The 17,518-nt window shown below is 37.2% G+C and overlaps 1 protein-coding gene across 3 annotated transcripts in view; it reads left to right on the top strand.

Annotated features, from left to right (window-relative positions):
- The window catches only part of LOC150102497 (nuclear valosin-containing protein-like), a 534,631-nt gene that overhangs the window by 282,134 nt on the left and 234,979 nt on the right, over positions 1-17,518 (top strand). For all 3 annotated transcript variants that reach the window (XM_090398755.1, XM_090398754.1, XM_090398756.1), the window contains one exon: positions 2,338-2,486. In XM_090398755.1, the coding sequence (XP_090254881.1) occupies positions 2,338-2,486 (149 nt within the window). The remainder of the gene's footprint in view (positions 1-2,337; positions 2,487-17,518) is intronic.

Here is a 17,518-nt window from a genome sequence, read left to right as displayed (position 1 = left end):
AGTAGACATTCTATTTCAACATTCAAAGAAATACTAATGGTAAAAATCAAGGACACCAGTGATATCAATTATTTTCTCATACCAAGTAATGGAATTAGAGAAATCTGAAACTATAAAGTGGCATTAATAATGCGCCTCTACTGTGATAAATTTTGTTTATAAACTGTTTTTGTCTGCTAAAGAATTGGTGATTTGTATTTTTTGTAATTAAATTGCCCGAGGCCAGAATATTTGTACTTGCTGAAATAGTTACAATGAATGGAAAAATATATGCTGAATGAGCAAATCTGCGTGGTTCCATAGAAGTTAAGAAGTTTATATTTTGTGAAAAGGCCTGATAAAAAACTGACCTTAATGAACATTTATTGTTTTTATAGGAATTTATTGTGAAAAAACAAAATGCTCAGTCTGGTAGCTTGATTAAGTACATGTTAAACCAATAATAGAATGAATCAATGAGAGAATGAATTTATCCTCTAAAGATAAAGGAGATCTCAAAGTATAGTTTTTATTTTAGAAGGCCTTAGATCCAAATAGTTTTGTAGTTATTAATTTAAATATATTTACCATGTATATAGTTTTATTTAGTTTCATTAAATATATTTGGTCTTGAGTCAGTCATATCCTGGATTCTAAAAGGAATGAAGTTTGAAAATCATTGCACCAATTGTATTGAACTCTTATAAATTTACTTAGCATTCATTGTGAAAACAGTAAGGTGCATCTGTAAGGTTACATCAAGTGTGCATGTCGCACACACAAAAACAAACACAAGTCATTCAAACAAATTTGCATAGTCTTTTTACTGAGATAAATAAGATCCCACACAAATGGAAAGAATGTATAATATTCCATTTTACAAAGGTGGGGCAAAAACTGATGTGTTTAGCAACTTATACACAGAAATGGGTTGATAGACAAGATATACTTTACCAAAAACAGCATTGGTTTACTAAAGGAAGTTCATAGTTGGAAGGGGATCAATCGTTCAATGCTATTGGCACACTCTCCCTCGGTGAGTCATTAGACCTCCCTGGAGGTGTCACATAATAATAATAATAATAATATTTTTGCAGTTTCTCATATTTTATAATAATGTCACAACTGATTTGGATAAAGGGAATATATGTGCATTTGATAGAATGGCACATGAAAGCCTGTTGCATAAACTGAAGAATATGGGTTTGGAATATAAATTATTCACTTGAGTAGATGTCTGGTTGTTGGACAAGTGTCAGAAAGTGGTGTTTGGTGGGTGTGAATCTGCAGAATATAAGATGACTAGTGGTATTTCATTCTGGGTAAGGATCTGACAGCAGATACATCAGCTTCTGTCAGATCCTTTATACTGCATTATATTTTTATATTATATTGTATTTACATTTTATACTGATAAAAATATATCCAGGGCGATCAGGAATGCTACTGATATCCAGCATGACAGAATGATTTGAATAGCCTGGAAATATGGGCAAATGATGATATGATGGCTGTCAATTCAATGTTAGTAAGTGCAAGAATTATGCACTTTGGCATGATGAGATTTCCAGCAACATATTATATACTCTTAGGATTATGCTTGGAGAAAACTGATGAGACTAAGTATCTTGGAGTTATGTTGAAATGAACATTAACATACAAGGATGAGGAAGTCATTTTGCCTCTTTACAAGGTATAGATTTTATAAAACCAAATGTAAAAATTTCATTTAGTTTTATTTCCTTTCATTTAGAGATATTATGAGGGCTGTCTGTCATCTGGAATTTAGCCTCCTGACTACTTCAGAATTATTCACTGCAAACTGTGAAAAATTTTTGTATTTCCTTAATTCAAGCATTTCTGATTGAAGAATAATTAATTCAGCTGCCTTTCTACATGCTCTTTCTCTTGCTGCTTATTTCATGTACTCCAGACCTCTTGAATATTCTTACCTTTAATTTTTATGTCAGTTGTTATCTCTAATGATAATCTGTAATTATCTGTAATTTTTTTTTTTTTGGTCCTCTTGCTTCATTTCTAAACATTTTCAATAGTTTCCAGAACTTGTCACTTTCATGATATTTATCCTGTATTTTAATTCAAATCTTCCCATGACTCATTTAGTTATGTTTAAACATGACTTGCATTTCTTAAATTTTCTCTGCTTTCTCAAAGGGAGTACATGCTTATCTACTCACAAGAAGCTTTAAATACAATTTCTTCCTTTTCATAATCACACCCAAATGTATAATTAACTGTTTTCAGTTAAGAATTTGGGAGAAATGTTAAACATTATCTTCTTACACAGTTATTTGAGAATATCTTAAAATATTAAGTTTTATTTATTTTTTGTCCTAGGGTATTTACATCATTGGAAAATAATGCTAGAAAAGATATGATCATGGTTTCCTCTGTAAAGACTCATTGTGAAGTAAAGGGAGTAATTTCTTCTTGCTCACAGCAAGTTCAAACAGTTGTGGCATCTGAGTTGAACAGTAGGAATTCAGGTAGTGAATCCCCATTATCTGAAACCTTTTATTTTTTTTATGTTAAACCATATACATTATTATGGAATTTTTATATGGTTTTGCAGTAAACATGGAAATATTCAGTACTTATTTGTAAATAATTTGTTACGAATAATGAGAATTTTGTTGTTATTGATTTAAATTTTATGATCATAAAATTTATAATGTATATTACAATTATATATCTTCAGCAGTTATAAGGACATATAAATGATCTGATAACTGTTAACCATTCATTGTTCATAATAAATACATATTTAATTAAATGTGATTTGTGCATGTTAAAGTAATTCCCATTACCTTTTACTATAGAAAGTTACATAATACTGAAATCAGGCATGTTGTGGTAATATTCATTCAATCTACAAATGACAGTGAGTATGAAATTATCAAGTGAAAATTGTAGAACAATCAGAGTTGCCAGAAATTCTTATTTATGAGGAACAAAATTTAGTACAAGAATGTACAATTGATCTTGTGAATCATTTGTTGAGAATTACATTATTTTTTCTGTGTGGGGAGGGTACTAATATGTCCTCCAGGAAAATATAGAAGAATAAGTTGCCAGCATTGTGTATTTGTGCATGTAAATGCCCAAAATGTTAACTGATCACATGTTTCTCCAGATCTTTCCATAACCTGTATGCAAAGATAGATGAGGCCAGCTAAGAGATGAATTGTGAATCGAGAATGGTAGGACCCACACTGGTGATAAATAATGAATTAATTGGTGGACCCAAAGTACCGAATAAGTTGGCTGTTGATGAATTTCCGTTTTCCCCATTTCACCATTGTCGAAAGTACTGAGGTGAAGTCAGACAACTGATGACTATCTTTCTCTCTCTCTCTCTAACAAATGTGCTAGATACCTGCCTACTCAGATTTCTGACCCAAATATTTTCACTAAATACATCACTAAAACAAATCTTATAAGGATAGAAATACCTTTGTTGAAATTAGTATCATGACAGCATTACTATTATTACAAGAGATCTCCTGGAAATCAGGAACTCATCAAAGAAATCTTGAATATATTCACACCATCTGTACTTACAACTTCCAGAGATCAGCCATTCCAGTCACAACCAGTATGGGAAAAATATCTAGCTTTCAGGACTTTCTTGACTGCATACATTCTGAGGTTTCATGGATGTCCTCTTGTCTTCTCTACATCCTCAATAAAATGAAAAATTCCATCTACTGGTATCCTGTATGACGCTTTCAGAAATTTGTAGATGTCTATCATATCACCCTTTCTTTCTCCTATTTACTAGCTCTTGTGTAGAGGCTTAAGTGCTGTGAGGACATTATGTTGGAGGTTTAATGGATTTTTTACAACACTCAAAAAGAATTAAAATAGAATTTAATACTTCCTATATTTCGTCCTAGTCACGAGGACATCTACGGGGATTACAAAAACAATTCATGTAACATGCACACAAAAACTTACAATACTAAGCCCAACCACGTGGGTGACACTAAAGTCCTATCTAGGTGGAGTGCCCTCTAAGGGCGGTCGTGGGTGGCCTGGAATATAAGGTGGGACCTCTGGTGATGAGTGTTTCCCAAATCTTCGGAAGCTTAATGCAACCGTATTTATTTAGATTTGGTTGGTTTCTGAGAGCTGCTGCTGCTTCTAAGAAAAGTCTCTCTTTCTTGAATTTGCTGTGGTGGAGCATGATGGTTTTCTTCCATGATACTCTGTGGGTGGTGTCCAACACATGGTCAGCCAAGCCTGAATGGCCATAGTTGTGTTTAACGATGTACGACTTGTGTTCCTCCAGGTGGATGGATGCTGATCTGCCTGTCTTTCCAAAGTACGCAAGCTTACAGGAACAGGGTACTTTGTAAACTCCAGGCAGAGAGAGAGGAGGGAGCTGATCTTTCGTAGACCGTATAAGGGTAGCAAGTTTGCAGTAGGGCTTATATGCTGTGTGTAGGTTATACTTTTTTAGTATCTTGGCTATTTTTTCCAAAGTGCCACGGATGTAGGGTATGGTGATGGCATTTTTAAAATCTTGTTGACGAGAGGAATGGGGGAGGAATTGATTATTTTTTTGATACTGTGTTCGCTGTAGCCATTGGAGAGGAAAGTTCTGTGTATGTGGTTAAGCTCAGTAGTGAGGGCGGTTCCACTGGAACAAAGATTGTGGGCTCTCTTGGTAAGAGTTTTAATGATGCTATATTGTTGCGAGGGGTGGTGGCAGGAGAGTTTGTGAATGTATCTGCCTGTGTGTGTGGGTTTTCTGTATACAGTGAAGGCAAGTGTATCATTAGGCAGGCGTGTGACTAAGGTGTCTAGGAAGGGTAAACAATTGTTCTTTTCCTTTTCCATAGTAAACTGGATTCTTGATTCTGGATTCTGGAAACTTAAACTTTTCCACTCCTGTCCCCCTCGAATATACGGTTTACCAAAAATCCACAAACCCAATTCCCCACTCAGGCCTATAGTAGATGCCACCAATGCACCTTGTTAGACTGTCTAAACAGCTGGCCAACTCTCTGTCCCCTCTCACCGGAAATTCCGCATCCTATATAAAAAAACTCGACCCACTTTAAAGCCCTCATAGAAAATTTAACCTTGAATAATACAGACATATTAGTAAGCTTTGATATCTCCTCATTGTTTACCAATATTCCCTTAACTGACACTTTATCTCTCTTAGAAAACGTTTTTCCCTCTGACATCTTAGATCTCTTTTCCTTTGCCATCAACTCTGGGTGTTTCTCTTGGAAGAACAAAATCTACAAGCAGATAGAGGGAACCGCCATGGGTTCCCCCCTCTCACCCCCCGCTGCCAATTTCTATATGGAAGATTTCGAAAAACGAGCCTTAGACTCAGCCCCACTCAAACCGTCTATCTGGCTAAGATATGTAGATGATGTGTTCTCTATTTGGCCTCATGGCCCAGACATGTTAGACTCCTTCCTCAGTCATCTCAATAGCCTACATCCAAGAATCCAGTTTACTATGGAAAAGGAAAAGAACAATTGTTTACCCTTCCTAGACACCTTAGTCACACGCCTGCCTAATGATACACTTGCCTTCACAGTATACAGAAAACCCACACACACAGGCAGATACATTCACAAACTCTCCCGCCACCACCCTTCGCAACAATATGGCATCATTAAAACTCTTACCAAGAGAGCCCACAATCTTTGTTCCAGTGGAACCGCCCTCACTACTGAGCTTAACCACATACACAGAACTTTCCTCTCCAATGGCTACAGCGAACACAGTATCAAAAAAATAATCAATTCCTCCCCCATTCCTCTCGTCAACAAGATTTTAAAAATGCCATCACCATACCCTACATCCGTGGCACTTTGGAAAAAATAGCCAAGATACTAAAAAAGTATAACCTACACACAGCATATAAGCCCTACTGCAAACTTGCTACCCTTATACGGTCTACGAAAGATCAGCTCCCTCCTCTCTCTCTGCCTGGAGTTTACAAAGTACCCTGTTCCTGTAAGCTTGCATACTTTGGAAAGACAGGCAGATCAGCATCCATCCGCCTGGAGGAACACAAGTCGTACATCGTTAAACACAACTGTGGCCATTCAGGCTTGGCTGACCATGTGTTGGACACCACCCACAGAGTATCATGGAAGAAAACCACCATGCTCCACCACAGCAAATTCAAGAAAGAGAGACTTTTCTTAGAAGCAGCAGCAGCTCTCAGAAACCAACCAAATCTAAATAAATACGGTTGCATTAAGCTTCCGAAGATTTGGGAAACACTCATCACCAGAGGTCCCACCTTACATTCTAGGCCACCTACGACCGCCCTTAGAGGGCGCTCCACCTAGATAGGACTTTAGTGTCACCCACGTGGTTGGGCTTAGTATTGTAAGTTTTTGTGTGCATGTTACATTAATTGTTTTTGTAATCCCCGTAGATGTCCTAGTGACTAGGACGAAATATAGGAAGTATTAAATTCTATTTTAATTCTTTTTGAGTGTTGTAAAAAACCCATTAAACCTCCAACATAAAAACCTATTCACTAGCATCTGCAGTCCACAAATTCAGTCTTTCCTCATAATCTACCTTCCACAATCCCAGTATCATCTTTAACACTGTTCTTTGGCTCTCCACTGTGTTTGCATCACCTCAGAAACTAGGAAACCAGATCTGCACACAATAGTTGCAGAATAAGGTTGTAAAGATGCAAAATGCCAGATGCCTTGCAAAGATGCAAAATGGCTTCCTTATTCTTGCATGTCAATGTTCATTTCAGCATTGCAATTATCCCCTGATTTATATTCACAACCTTTGTTATATGGCCCCTGAACCTCAACTTGCTATCTACTAAAATTCCATGGTCTCGAGCCTGATTAGTTTCTTCTAGTATAATCGTGCCAGTATAATATGCCATTGGAAATCTCATCACACCAAAGTGCATAACTTTATGTTTACTAACATTGAATTGATAGCCATTATCATTTTCCCAGATTTCCAACCTCTTCAAATCATTCTGCAAGTGCTGGATATAACTAGCATTCCTGATTACCCTTCTTTCTCGATATCATTAATGTAAATATTGATTAATGGACCAAGAACAAATCCATAGTGTACACCACTAGTCACCTTGCAGATTCACATATATCACTTTTTGATATCTTCCAGTCAGCTATCCTCTTATCGAAACTAGTACTTTATATAAATACAGTCCCATATCCACTAACTTATACAACAGCCTTCCATGCTGAATCCTGTCAAAAAGTTTAGCTAAGTCCAAAAGTATCATAGTATATCCATTCCCCTTTTCTAACTCAACCATCACGTTATAAAATGTGAGCAAAGTTACTCAAACATGACCTTCCCTTAGTAAACCCATGCTGTTCATTGCAAAGTATAAATTTTCTCTCAACCCATTTCTGTATATCATCTGTTACCAACTTTTCCAAAATCTTCACCAACACTTCAAAGATTCTGATAGATCACTAATTGGACATGACATTCTTTGCACTATCCTTGTGCAATGATATTATCATACATTCTTTCCATCCCTGTAGAATCATCCCTGTCACTACCCTTGTGCAATGAGATTATCATACATTCTTTCCATTCCTGTAGAATCATCCCTGTGCTGAGACTCAAATTAGATAGGCAGGTCAAAGGAACAGCAAGTTGAACCAAACACTCCTTTAGTACCTCCCCCCTCGTACACACGAGTTTCTTCCTATAAAGAAGTAGCATTGAGCTTTGTACAATAGGTTGATTGTTTTTAGCAGAATGAGCACTTGTTGAACTGTCTCTTCTGTATCTGATTTTCCATGTAGCTTCAAGCTGATTACTACATGGAAAATTATTAATAATATTGTAATCATAGCTTTCTGTTCTATCTGGACTCAAATCATCTGGTATTATTAGCAGTCACTCACCCGTCTCCTTCCTAAAAATGCTGTACCCTTTATGCTTAATATTAGTTCATCTGCTTCTGAGAGCCAGGTCTCATCATAATCAAATTCCTGACAAGTGTACAGGATATTATGATAGTACTACATGAAAAAATTACATCATTACTAATTCCTATCAACAGTTTTCCTCCAAATTATCTGCCAAGACTTCGGTATTTTCAGATCTTATATTTCTGTCTTCTAAGACATTTTTTACTGTATCAGTCTACTTAGATCTTGGCAGGATGGTGTTTTACCTGCTATCCTGGCAAACAACACTTGTTTTGCTAACCTTTCCTCTCCTGTTCTGTTTAAGTGACTATGCCACCTAGGATGTGCTCCACGTGGGGCACCTGTTTGTGGTGGAGGGGACCTCCCAGTGATGGTACTGGCCCTTTTCATTCTTCCTCTTTTTCTTTGCTTTTCTTCCCGTATTCTTTGCTCTACTTCTCCTGAGTCTTTTTCACTATCCTTTTTCCAGACCACCATCACTGGGATCCAATGCCCTGCTGCCATGTTTGCCGTGCGGTGTGACCCGTGGACATCCAGAAAGGGGGGGAGGGATCCTGGTAGTCTTACGCTACTTTGGCCCCTGCTTCGGCAAGACGGGTGGTCCTGGATGGCCCAGCCAGGATCAATTGGCTAGTGGGCTTGCCTGCAAGGGTCAACGGTGTTGCAGTAAGTCTCTCACCCCATGGTCCGGGGTCGGGATCCTAGACCTGCTGTAGTGTTGGTATAGTGTCCAGGGTAGCCCTGCTTTTCCACTCCTGAGCGCAGTCTTTGCTTGCCAGGTAGTGGGCGTCCATGTGTGGCTCCGTAGTGGGTAGGGAGCTCTGGCGCTGAATTAAAAATTCCTTAAATATGAATTCTTCATCCTCAAATGTTTCAGGGACCCTAACAAAGTCCCAACCAAGTACTAATAATATAGACACAGCATATGGAAACAGAAGTAAGAAACAAAAGATATTGGATACTAACATAAATGTACCAACCTTTTTAATCATTCATGCAACAGGTGGAAAACCAATTGGGAAAATCACCCTTCTTTATCCAAAAAGGTTTAGAAGGATTGGCAGGACCTCCCAAAACTGTCAAGAAATTGTGTTCTGATGATATCGTGGAAATAATGTGCAAACAACATTCCAAGAAACTACTGAGAGCAACGACAATGGGTAGAATACAAATTGCAGTAACACCTCACAGAACACTCAATTCCAGTAGAAGAGTGATATCAGAATGGGATCTCCTTGATGTTCCTGATGAGGAGATATGTTCAGGACTTAAAGATCAAAGAGTGATGGGTGTGAGGCACATCCTGATATGCAGGGATGGTCACCTGGTCTCAACCAAGAACATCATCCTTACTTTTGATACACCTAGGCCTCCAACATCTGTAAAAGCAGGGTATCTCAGCTGTCCTGTTAGAATGTACATCCCTAACCTGCTGAGTTGCTTTAAATGTCAAAGATATGGACATGCCCAAACTGCCTGTTGTGGTTGTACTACCTGTGCCCAGTGTGGTAGTAAAGAACATGAAAATAAATCTTGCTGTGAAAAAAAAACTAAATGTGTCAACTGTCAGGGAGATCATCCAGCATACTCTCATGCATGTCAGAAATGGAAAGATGAAAAAGAGATACAAAAAATTAAAACAGAACTAAACATAACATATCAGGATGCAAAAAGAAAACTATCCACCATTACACCTGTTCTACGATCCTCTTATGCTGAAAAAATAACAATTAAAAAAGTGCCAACAGCAACTCAAACATGTATATCTATTCCACCATTTGATAATTTCACCATACCTGAACTTTACGATCTCAAGTGCTTCTCTGTTGAGCGCATTAATCACAAGACCTATGGCTTTACTCCAGAGACAACTTCAAAAATGGTCCCATTCAATGAAAACTCATCTGTCAAAAAAAATTATGGTGGAGATTTCACTCAAAGATAAAACCACACTCTCGCACAGAAAAAATGAATACCTCGATACCCACTGAAAGCAAACTAAGCATACCAACTGACCCTAACACATTTGATGTTTTGAACACTCCACCAGAGGAAGAGATGGACACTTGACGTCCATGCTTTCCTAAAACAGTGGATAAATATAAATCTGACAAAGGTAAGCCCTCGACCTCTTGAAAACCAGACAAGTCAATAAAATCAAAATAATAGAAACTTTTTACAATGGAACTGTCATGGGATCTGCCAGAATATTGACAATATCAAGATGTCGCAGAATCACAAACCTTTTTGTTTCTGTCTACAGGAAACTTACTTAAGACCCAATGAGGACCGTATACCTTTAGGAATTTCACTGTTGTACGTAAGGATACAACTAGAGATGGTCCTGCTCATGGAGGAGTAGCTATCCTAGTGGGCAGTCATACTCCTTTCCATCAGATCCAACTTAATACTTCTCTGGAAGCAGTAGCAATTCGCTTCTCTGTGGGATTCCTTATTACAGTATGTTCAATTTATTTACCACCAAATGCTGAGTTAAATGAAATTGATCTTGATAACCTTATCTCGCAACTGCCTGAACCCATACTTTTGATGGGTGACTTTAACGGTCACAATACTCTATGGGGTAGTGCCAATACAAATAGACGAGGTCGAATTATTAAAAAAAATTCTTGATAATAATAACCCTTCCCTTCTAAATAATAAACTCAATACTTTCTTCCATATACCTACCCAGTCATATTCTGCAATTGATCTTACAATCTGTTCCCCTTCCATTCTTCCACTACTCATGTGAGACGTTGAAGAGAACATATGGAAGTGATCACTTTCCTGTTCTTTGTACAATGTCTTCACAGGAACCACATTCACTCACACGGATACCTATATGGAAAACGGACCAGGCTGACTGGAACACTTTCTCTCATCTTGCAAAATTTAATGCTGATGCCATCAGTCAAACACCTATCAATGAAGCTGTAAAATATATAACAGAATGCATTGTCCAGGCAGCAGCAACAACCTCCATCCCAAAAACATCCTCTCGATTTCCAGTCTATCCAAAGCCTTGGTGGAACCCAGAATGTCAGGCAGCCAAAAAAGATCAACACAGAGCATGGAGCATATTTCATAGATATCCCACCACATCAAATTTAATAACTGTCAAGCGTGCTCGAGCCAAAGCACTTTTTGTAAGATGTCAGAGTCAAAAACAATCATGGATCCAATTTACTACATCAATTAATCAAACGACCAGTCCAAAAATTGTGTGGGATAATATTATCTGGAAAATGAAAAGGCAGATATAGTACACATTGTTTGTCCACCTTAGACTATAATGGAAGTGTTATTGCTGATCCCAAAGCTATTGCAGATACTTTGGGAGAAACTTTTGCTAAAATCTCAGCAACAGCTTCATATTCTCTGGAATTTATAATACTGAAAGAGCAGCAAGAGAAACAAAAGCTTAATTTTTCTACCAACATTCTTCAGCCATTTGTCAAGGAGGAACTAAAAAGAGCTCTCCTACAATCTCTCCCTAGTGCAGTAGGACCTGATGACATCCATTATGAAATGATAAAATATCTACCATCATCTTCTATGGATCTTCTTCTCTTATTATACAATAGAATACTCGCAGAGGAAGAGTTTCCAAATTCTTGGCATAAGTCAATTGTTATTGCTATCCAACCAGGAAAAGATCCAACACAAGCAAATAATTATCGACCCATTGCTCTGACCAGCTGTCTTTGTAAGATACTAGCAAAAATGGTTAATGCCAGACTTCTCTGGTATTTAGAAAGCAACAGTCTTCTTTCCAATACACAATGTGGTTTCCGTAGACATTGATCAACTTTAGATCATTTAGTTCGGTTAGAAACTTGTATAAGACATGCATTTCTGAAGCGAGAACATCTTGTCTCGGTTTTTTTTTTTTGACATGGAAAAAGCTTATGACACAACCTGGAGATATGACATATTAAAAGACCTCTATAACCTAGGTCTCAAAGGACACCTCCCTATATTTATTAAAAACTTTCTGTCCAGGCGAACTTTCCAAGTCAGAGTGGGAAGTACGCTAGCTCGACCATATCATCAAGAACAAGGTGTTCCCCAAGGCTTTGTCTTAAATGTAACCCTTTTTGTTATTAAAATTAACTCAATTATTGAACAGCTTCCTCCCACTGTAGATAATGCTTTATATGTTGATGATTTCACAATTTACTGTCACTCACGTAACATGAGGATAATTGAAAGACAAATTCAGCAAGCAATTGATCATGTCTCTCTGTGGGCTCTTAATAATGGGTTTAGGTTTTTAACAGAAAAAAGTGTCTGTGTACACTTCTGTCGAAAACGCACTCATCACCCAGATCCTGAACTAAGAATGGAACCTACTGTTATTCCAGTAACTACAGAAACCAAGTTCTTGGGACTCATCTTTGACAAAAAACTCACATTTCTAGCACACATTCGTCAACTAAGAGAAAAGTGCAAAAGAACTTTGAACCTCCTTCGCACTCTATCCTCTACTGGGTAGGGTGCTGATTGAGCTTCATTGCTTGATCTTTATCGTTCACTTATATGTCCAAAGCTGGATTATGGGTCCCAGGTCTATGGTTCGGCAAGACATAGTAACCTACGATGGTTGGATTCCATCCGTCATCAGGATATACGGATACTGGTGCCTTTCACGCCTCACCCACTCCAAGTCTCTGTGTAGAAGCAAATGAACCAGCTCTATCACTTGGACGGAAACAGTTTTCTCTTAATTACGCCCTAAAAATAAAATCTCTCCCAGATCACCCTACATGGAATAGTATCTTCTCTCTGCATTGGGAAGCTCAATATCACACATCAAACTGCTATACATCCTTTTGGTATGCATATTAAAGGAACTGTGCAAGCTATTAGTATAAACGTTGACAACATTAGCTACACTAAACTAACACTAATAGCATTCCTCCATGGCAGGTTTGCACACTATCCTGCAACCTCTCACTTTGTCAGCTACAGAAATCTTATACCCCATCATCCATTTACCTGCAATTGTTTAATGCACACAGAGCAGTGCATGCTGATTTCTTACCCATCTATACTGATGGTTCAAGAACTAACACCTCTGTTGGCTGTGCTGCTGTGTTTCCTGACATTATTATCTCAAATTCAGATCCCACCCAGACTGCAGTAATTAGCAGAGTTACATGCCATTCAGCTTGCACTTGTGCATATAAAAGAAAACTGCTACCAAAAGTGTATAAGTTATACAGATTCATTGAGCTCTTTACAGGCTATCTCCTCGCCTATGTATAATCCTCATCCAGTACTTTATGAAGTGCTACACCTGCTTCACAAAATGAAATTCCTTAATTTCGATGTTCAGTTCTGCTGGATTCCCAGCCACATCGGAATCAAAGGAAATGAAGCTGTAGATGCTAAATCAGCCCATACCTTCTCCACATACTATTTGACAGTTCCATATACAACTTATAAGATCAAAGCTAATTGCTCGGTGGGAGTTAACATAGCAAGAAACATCAACAAACAAATTATATAACATTAAACCTGAAATTAAACACTGGCATTCTAGTCTACTTACAAAGAGAAGGGAGGAAGTTGTCGTTGCTAGGCTCTGCATAGGTTATAGTCACCTTACGCATTCTCATTTACTGAGAGCTGATGACCCTCCCATATGTGAAAAATGCAACGCACATCTCACTATTCATCATATTCTGGTAGATTGTCAAAAATTTACACGAGAGAGTAATGAAATTTTCACCTATCTAATCAAGCCATATACACTCAGGGAAATGCTAGCAGACTCAGGCAAATTGCATGATGTTTTTAATTTTTTAGAAAGAATTAATTTTTACAAACACACTTGACCATAAATTTGTTTATATGTAAATACCTTTTTTTTTGCTTAACTTAACTTTTATACATATATTATTATTATTATTATTATCATCATCGTCCAGGCCTCCATGGAGTCAAAAGACTCATATATATTATTCATTAGGTTAAATCTGACCAATTATGTATTACCATGGACCTTGATCTTGTATATTTGTATCACCCTGCTGTAGTTTTGTTAATATGTAAATACCATAATGCTAAACTTAAATTTTATGCATCAGTGCTGTATAATAATTCCTTTCTGACTCTTTAAGTATTAGTATAATAATGTTTATTGTAATCTTACTAGATGTAGACACGACACTGCTTTCCTTGACTTGTTTTGTATATACATATGTTAACCTATAGTTATCTATTTATGTACTGCTGAAACCTCTGCAGTAATTTTGTTTATATAGATACTGCATCACTTAACATACATTTTGTGTATGCATCTTATTTACTACTTTATTTTTCGAATAATCATGTAGTGCTGTAGGACATCTTACCTATTTGTGTACTTTCTAGTAATTCTGTTTATATGTATTCTAAATTCTGTTTCTACTGCATTGCTATATTTAATTTTCATCCATGGATATTGTATAATAATCCCTTTTTGCCTGTTTTTGTACTGCTATAAAGGCATCTATTATAATTTTACATATATGTTGATACTGCATTCCTTGGCTTAGTGTTTCATATATTATGTATTAACTTATATTGTTAAATGTGAATACATGAAAACCAGTAGTAAAATTAGTACTATAAAAAAAACAACTAATTTTTCCAAGAAAATAGCAGAGTAAAACAGATAAAAATCACTAATTTATGAGAGAATTAAATACATTGATTTTGATTCTATAGCATCTAAACTATATAGTACTATAACTATTTCAGAAAAACTTAAATTTTTACCATCTCAATAGTACTGTAATGCCTCTCCTTGGTCATGATCGTGCTTTCTCCTTTTTCTATGCATGCTCTTCACCAGCTTGTGATAACGTGTCAGGCATTTTGTACTATTCTTCTTTCATCATTTAGGAAGGTTCCAGACTGTGATGACCTGAAGCATTGTTTGAATAGTGGTTCTGAGACTTCTTGGATAAAGAGCATGTCATATTAACATATTTTTCTAATTCCTGGACAAATACTATGAACAGAAAGAAGGCTTGGTTAAGGCTCATCACTGTCTCCACTTTTTGTCAACCTTTCAAATGGTTTATTGTCTTCTTCTGTTTATAAAAAACCAACATACACTAACTGGAAGATATTTACACAAGCAATCAAACCATCAGCCAGCCTAACAGTATAGGATTCTTAAAACACAAACTCTCATATTGCCAGGCTGTCTGTTCTAATGACTTAGCTCTTGCCACTGAACTTGTCTACCTACCATCACAGCACATGCTTTTATACAGTGGCTATAACTGCTATGAAAATACTTGATGCCTTCCTCCCACAAATATACAAGAATGTAGCAGAACTATTTCTAGCTACAATCTGCTGAAACCGCATGTCATACTTGCTACTCTCTTGTTCCATTCATCTAAGAACAGACTCCATCTTCTGTAGCATCTTTTTCCCTTGTGTGTGTGTGTGTGTGTGTGTGTGTTAGACTTAATGGACTCTGATAGCTAAGTAACTTGGCATCTTTGAAACCCGATTATGATAGGGCAGTATGTGCATTGTATGCTATGCCTGTAAATTGCATGTGTTCTGGCCACTTATCCTGTTTTGTGGGAGGAAAAATCCTGCCATCACTGTATGAGATTGACTATCTCACATACATTTGAAAAGATGGGATTTGAATTAATTTGATCTGTGAATTAACAGTGCTTAGAAAACATAAGAAATAGGTCCACTGCCATTATTATGGTTGCTCAGGGCTAGCACACCATGCTTTAGTAGTTATCCCACTGCATATGATTAGATAAAAGAAAACTGAAGCGCTACATGGGTCATTACAAAATTGGAGCGAGACTGTTTCTGGGGTCAGCAGTAACTTTGAATCACTCTCCAAACTTCAATAAGTATGGTTGCATTTATTCACCAGAAAGCATAGGAGAGACATATTAAAACTACCCATCAGCCTAACACCTGTAAAGCTTCTTATCCAATATTAAAGGGATGCCAAAATAGAATCTTCTTTGTTTTTATATCTATTACAATTTTGAATTGTTCTCATTAATAACATTGTTAGTGCTTGACATATTGTTTGTACTCCAAAAATGCTGTTTGGAAATCCAGCAAAATAGAAATTGAATTTATATGGTTATTAAGGGATAATTACGTGAAATAACATGTGATGAAAGGGACCAGGGGTTTGAGAGTATTGAATCTGGTAATAGCATCAGCAGATCTATCTGTAATTACAGTAGCTACTCTATCTCTGATCCCAGAAAGTAACCATGCAGTCTTGCTCTGGGAGGTTGCTCAGTATGTGAATTCCAGTCAAGAAAGCATTTATGTGAAACTACACTGGCGATTTAACAAACTAAGGTGGTGGCTTGAAGCAGTACTATGCCATAAGAAGCTACAAGGAGAGAATCAGTAGTACATGGGAAGTGATAGGAATTGTTCAAGAGAGGCAGTATTGGAGATAAGCATACCTGGGATCAGGAGGGTAAACCAGATAGAGATTAAATGGATGAGTAGTGATATAAAGCAGAAGCAGCAGAAATAAATTAGATTATGAGAGAAAATTAGCTAAGCAAATCAAAAGAGTTTTTTTTGCAATGTAGCAAGGAAGAAACAGAATGATTATGAGAGGATAACTTTACTCATTAACTGTCAAAATTTGTGGGAAATGAGTGGTCATCCATAGCCAGGAACAGAAAACGAGATGGAAAGAACTGGAAGAGGCCTTCATCCAGCAGTGGACTGGACAAAGGCTGGTGCCAGGAAAGAGATGGTAAGAAAGTGACAGAAGCAGAAGAAATAGTTGAGATACTAAGCAGTCACTTTGCAAAGGTGTATCATCCAAATGGAGATCTTGTAGTTACTGATGTGATGGAGACTGATATGAGAATTAAGATAGATGAACTGGAAGTACTCAGCATATTGAAAAATATCAGTGTGCAATACAGCAGTGAAACTGGACTGCATGTCAGCCATGCAGTCCCACTTCTATAGAGTGTGCTAAGAATGTGCAAGAGAACTTGCAGTGTCTCTGATGATGTTGTTTAATCGAAATCTCAGCTCTGGCAAGATACCAAGAGTGGAAAGAGGGTATCATAGTTCCTTAGTTCCATAAAGGTGGCCCTAAGATAGAAGTGGCAAATTACAGGCTAATTAGTGTCAAAGGAGTGGTGGTTAAAGTATTGGAAAAGTAAAACTCAGGAATGGATGAATAGGAATATAATACTTTGTGGTGGGCAGCATCACTTTGTAAAAGGTAGGTCATTCCTTTGTAATTTATTCACATTTTATAATAAAGAGACATTGGAATTGGAAAAAGGAATGGTTACACCATGATACTGCTGGACTGTGGAAAGGCATTTTACACCATGTGGAAAACTATTATATAAGTTGGAGCAAATGACAATGGATATGAGGCTGGTGGCATGGATAACAGGAGGGCTGACAGACAAACATCAGAGGATGGTGTATAGCAGAGTGGAATCTAGGAGAATGAAGGTGACCAGTGTAGCTTTAAGGTTCTGTTCTAGAATCACTACTCTTTAATTTGTTTATTAATGATATAGGGAAAGATTTAATGACAGGAGGAGAGTGCTCAGTTG

Source organism: Typopeltis vanoorti, chromosome 10 (genome assembly GCF_054136105.1).
Source record: "Typopeltis vanoorti isolate ZY-2024b chromosome 10, IOZ_Tvanoo_1.0, whole genome shotgun sequence".
Taxonomy (NCBI): Eukaryota; Metazoa; Arthropoda; class Arachnida; order Uropygi; family Thelyphonidae; genus Typopeltis; species Typopeltis vanoorti.
This window is presented reverse-complemented; position numbering and strand designations above follow the sequence as displayed.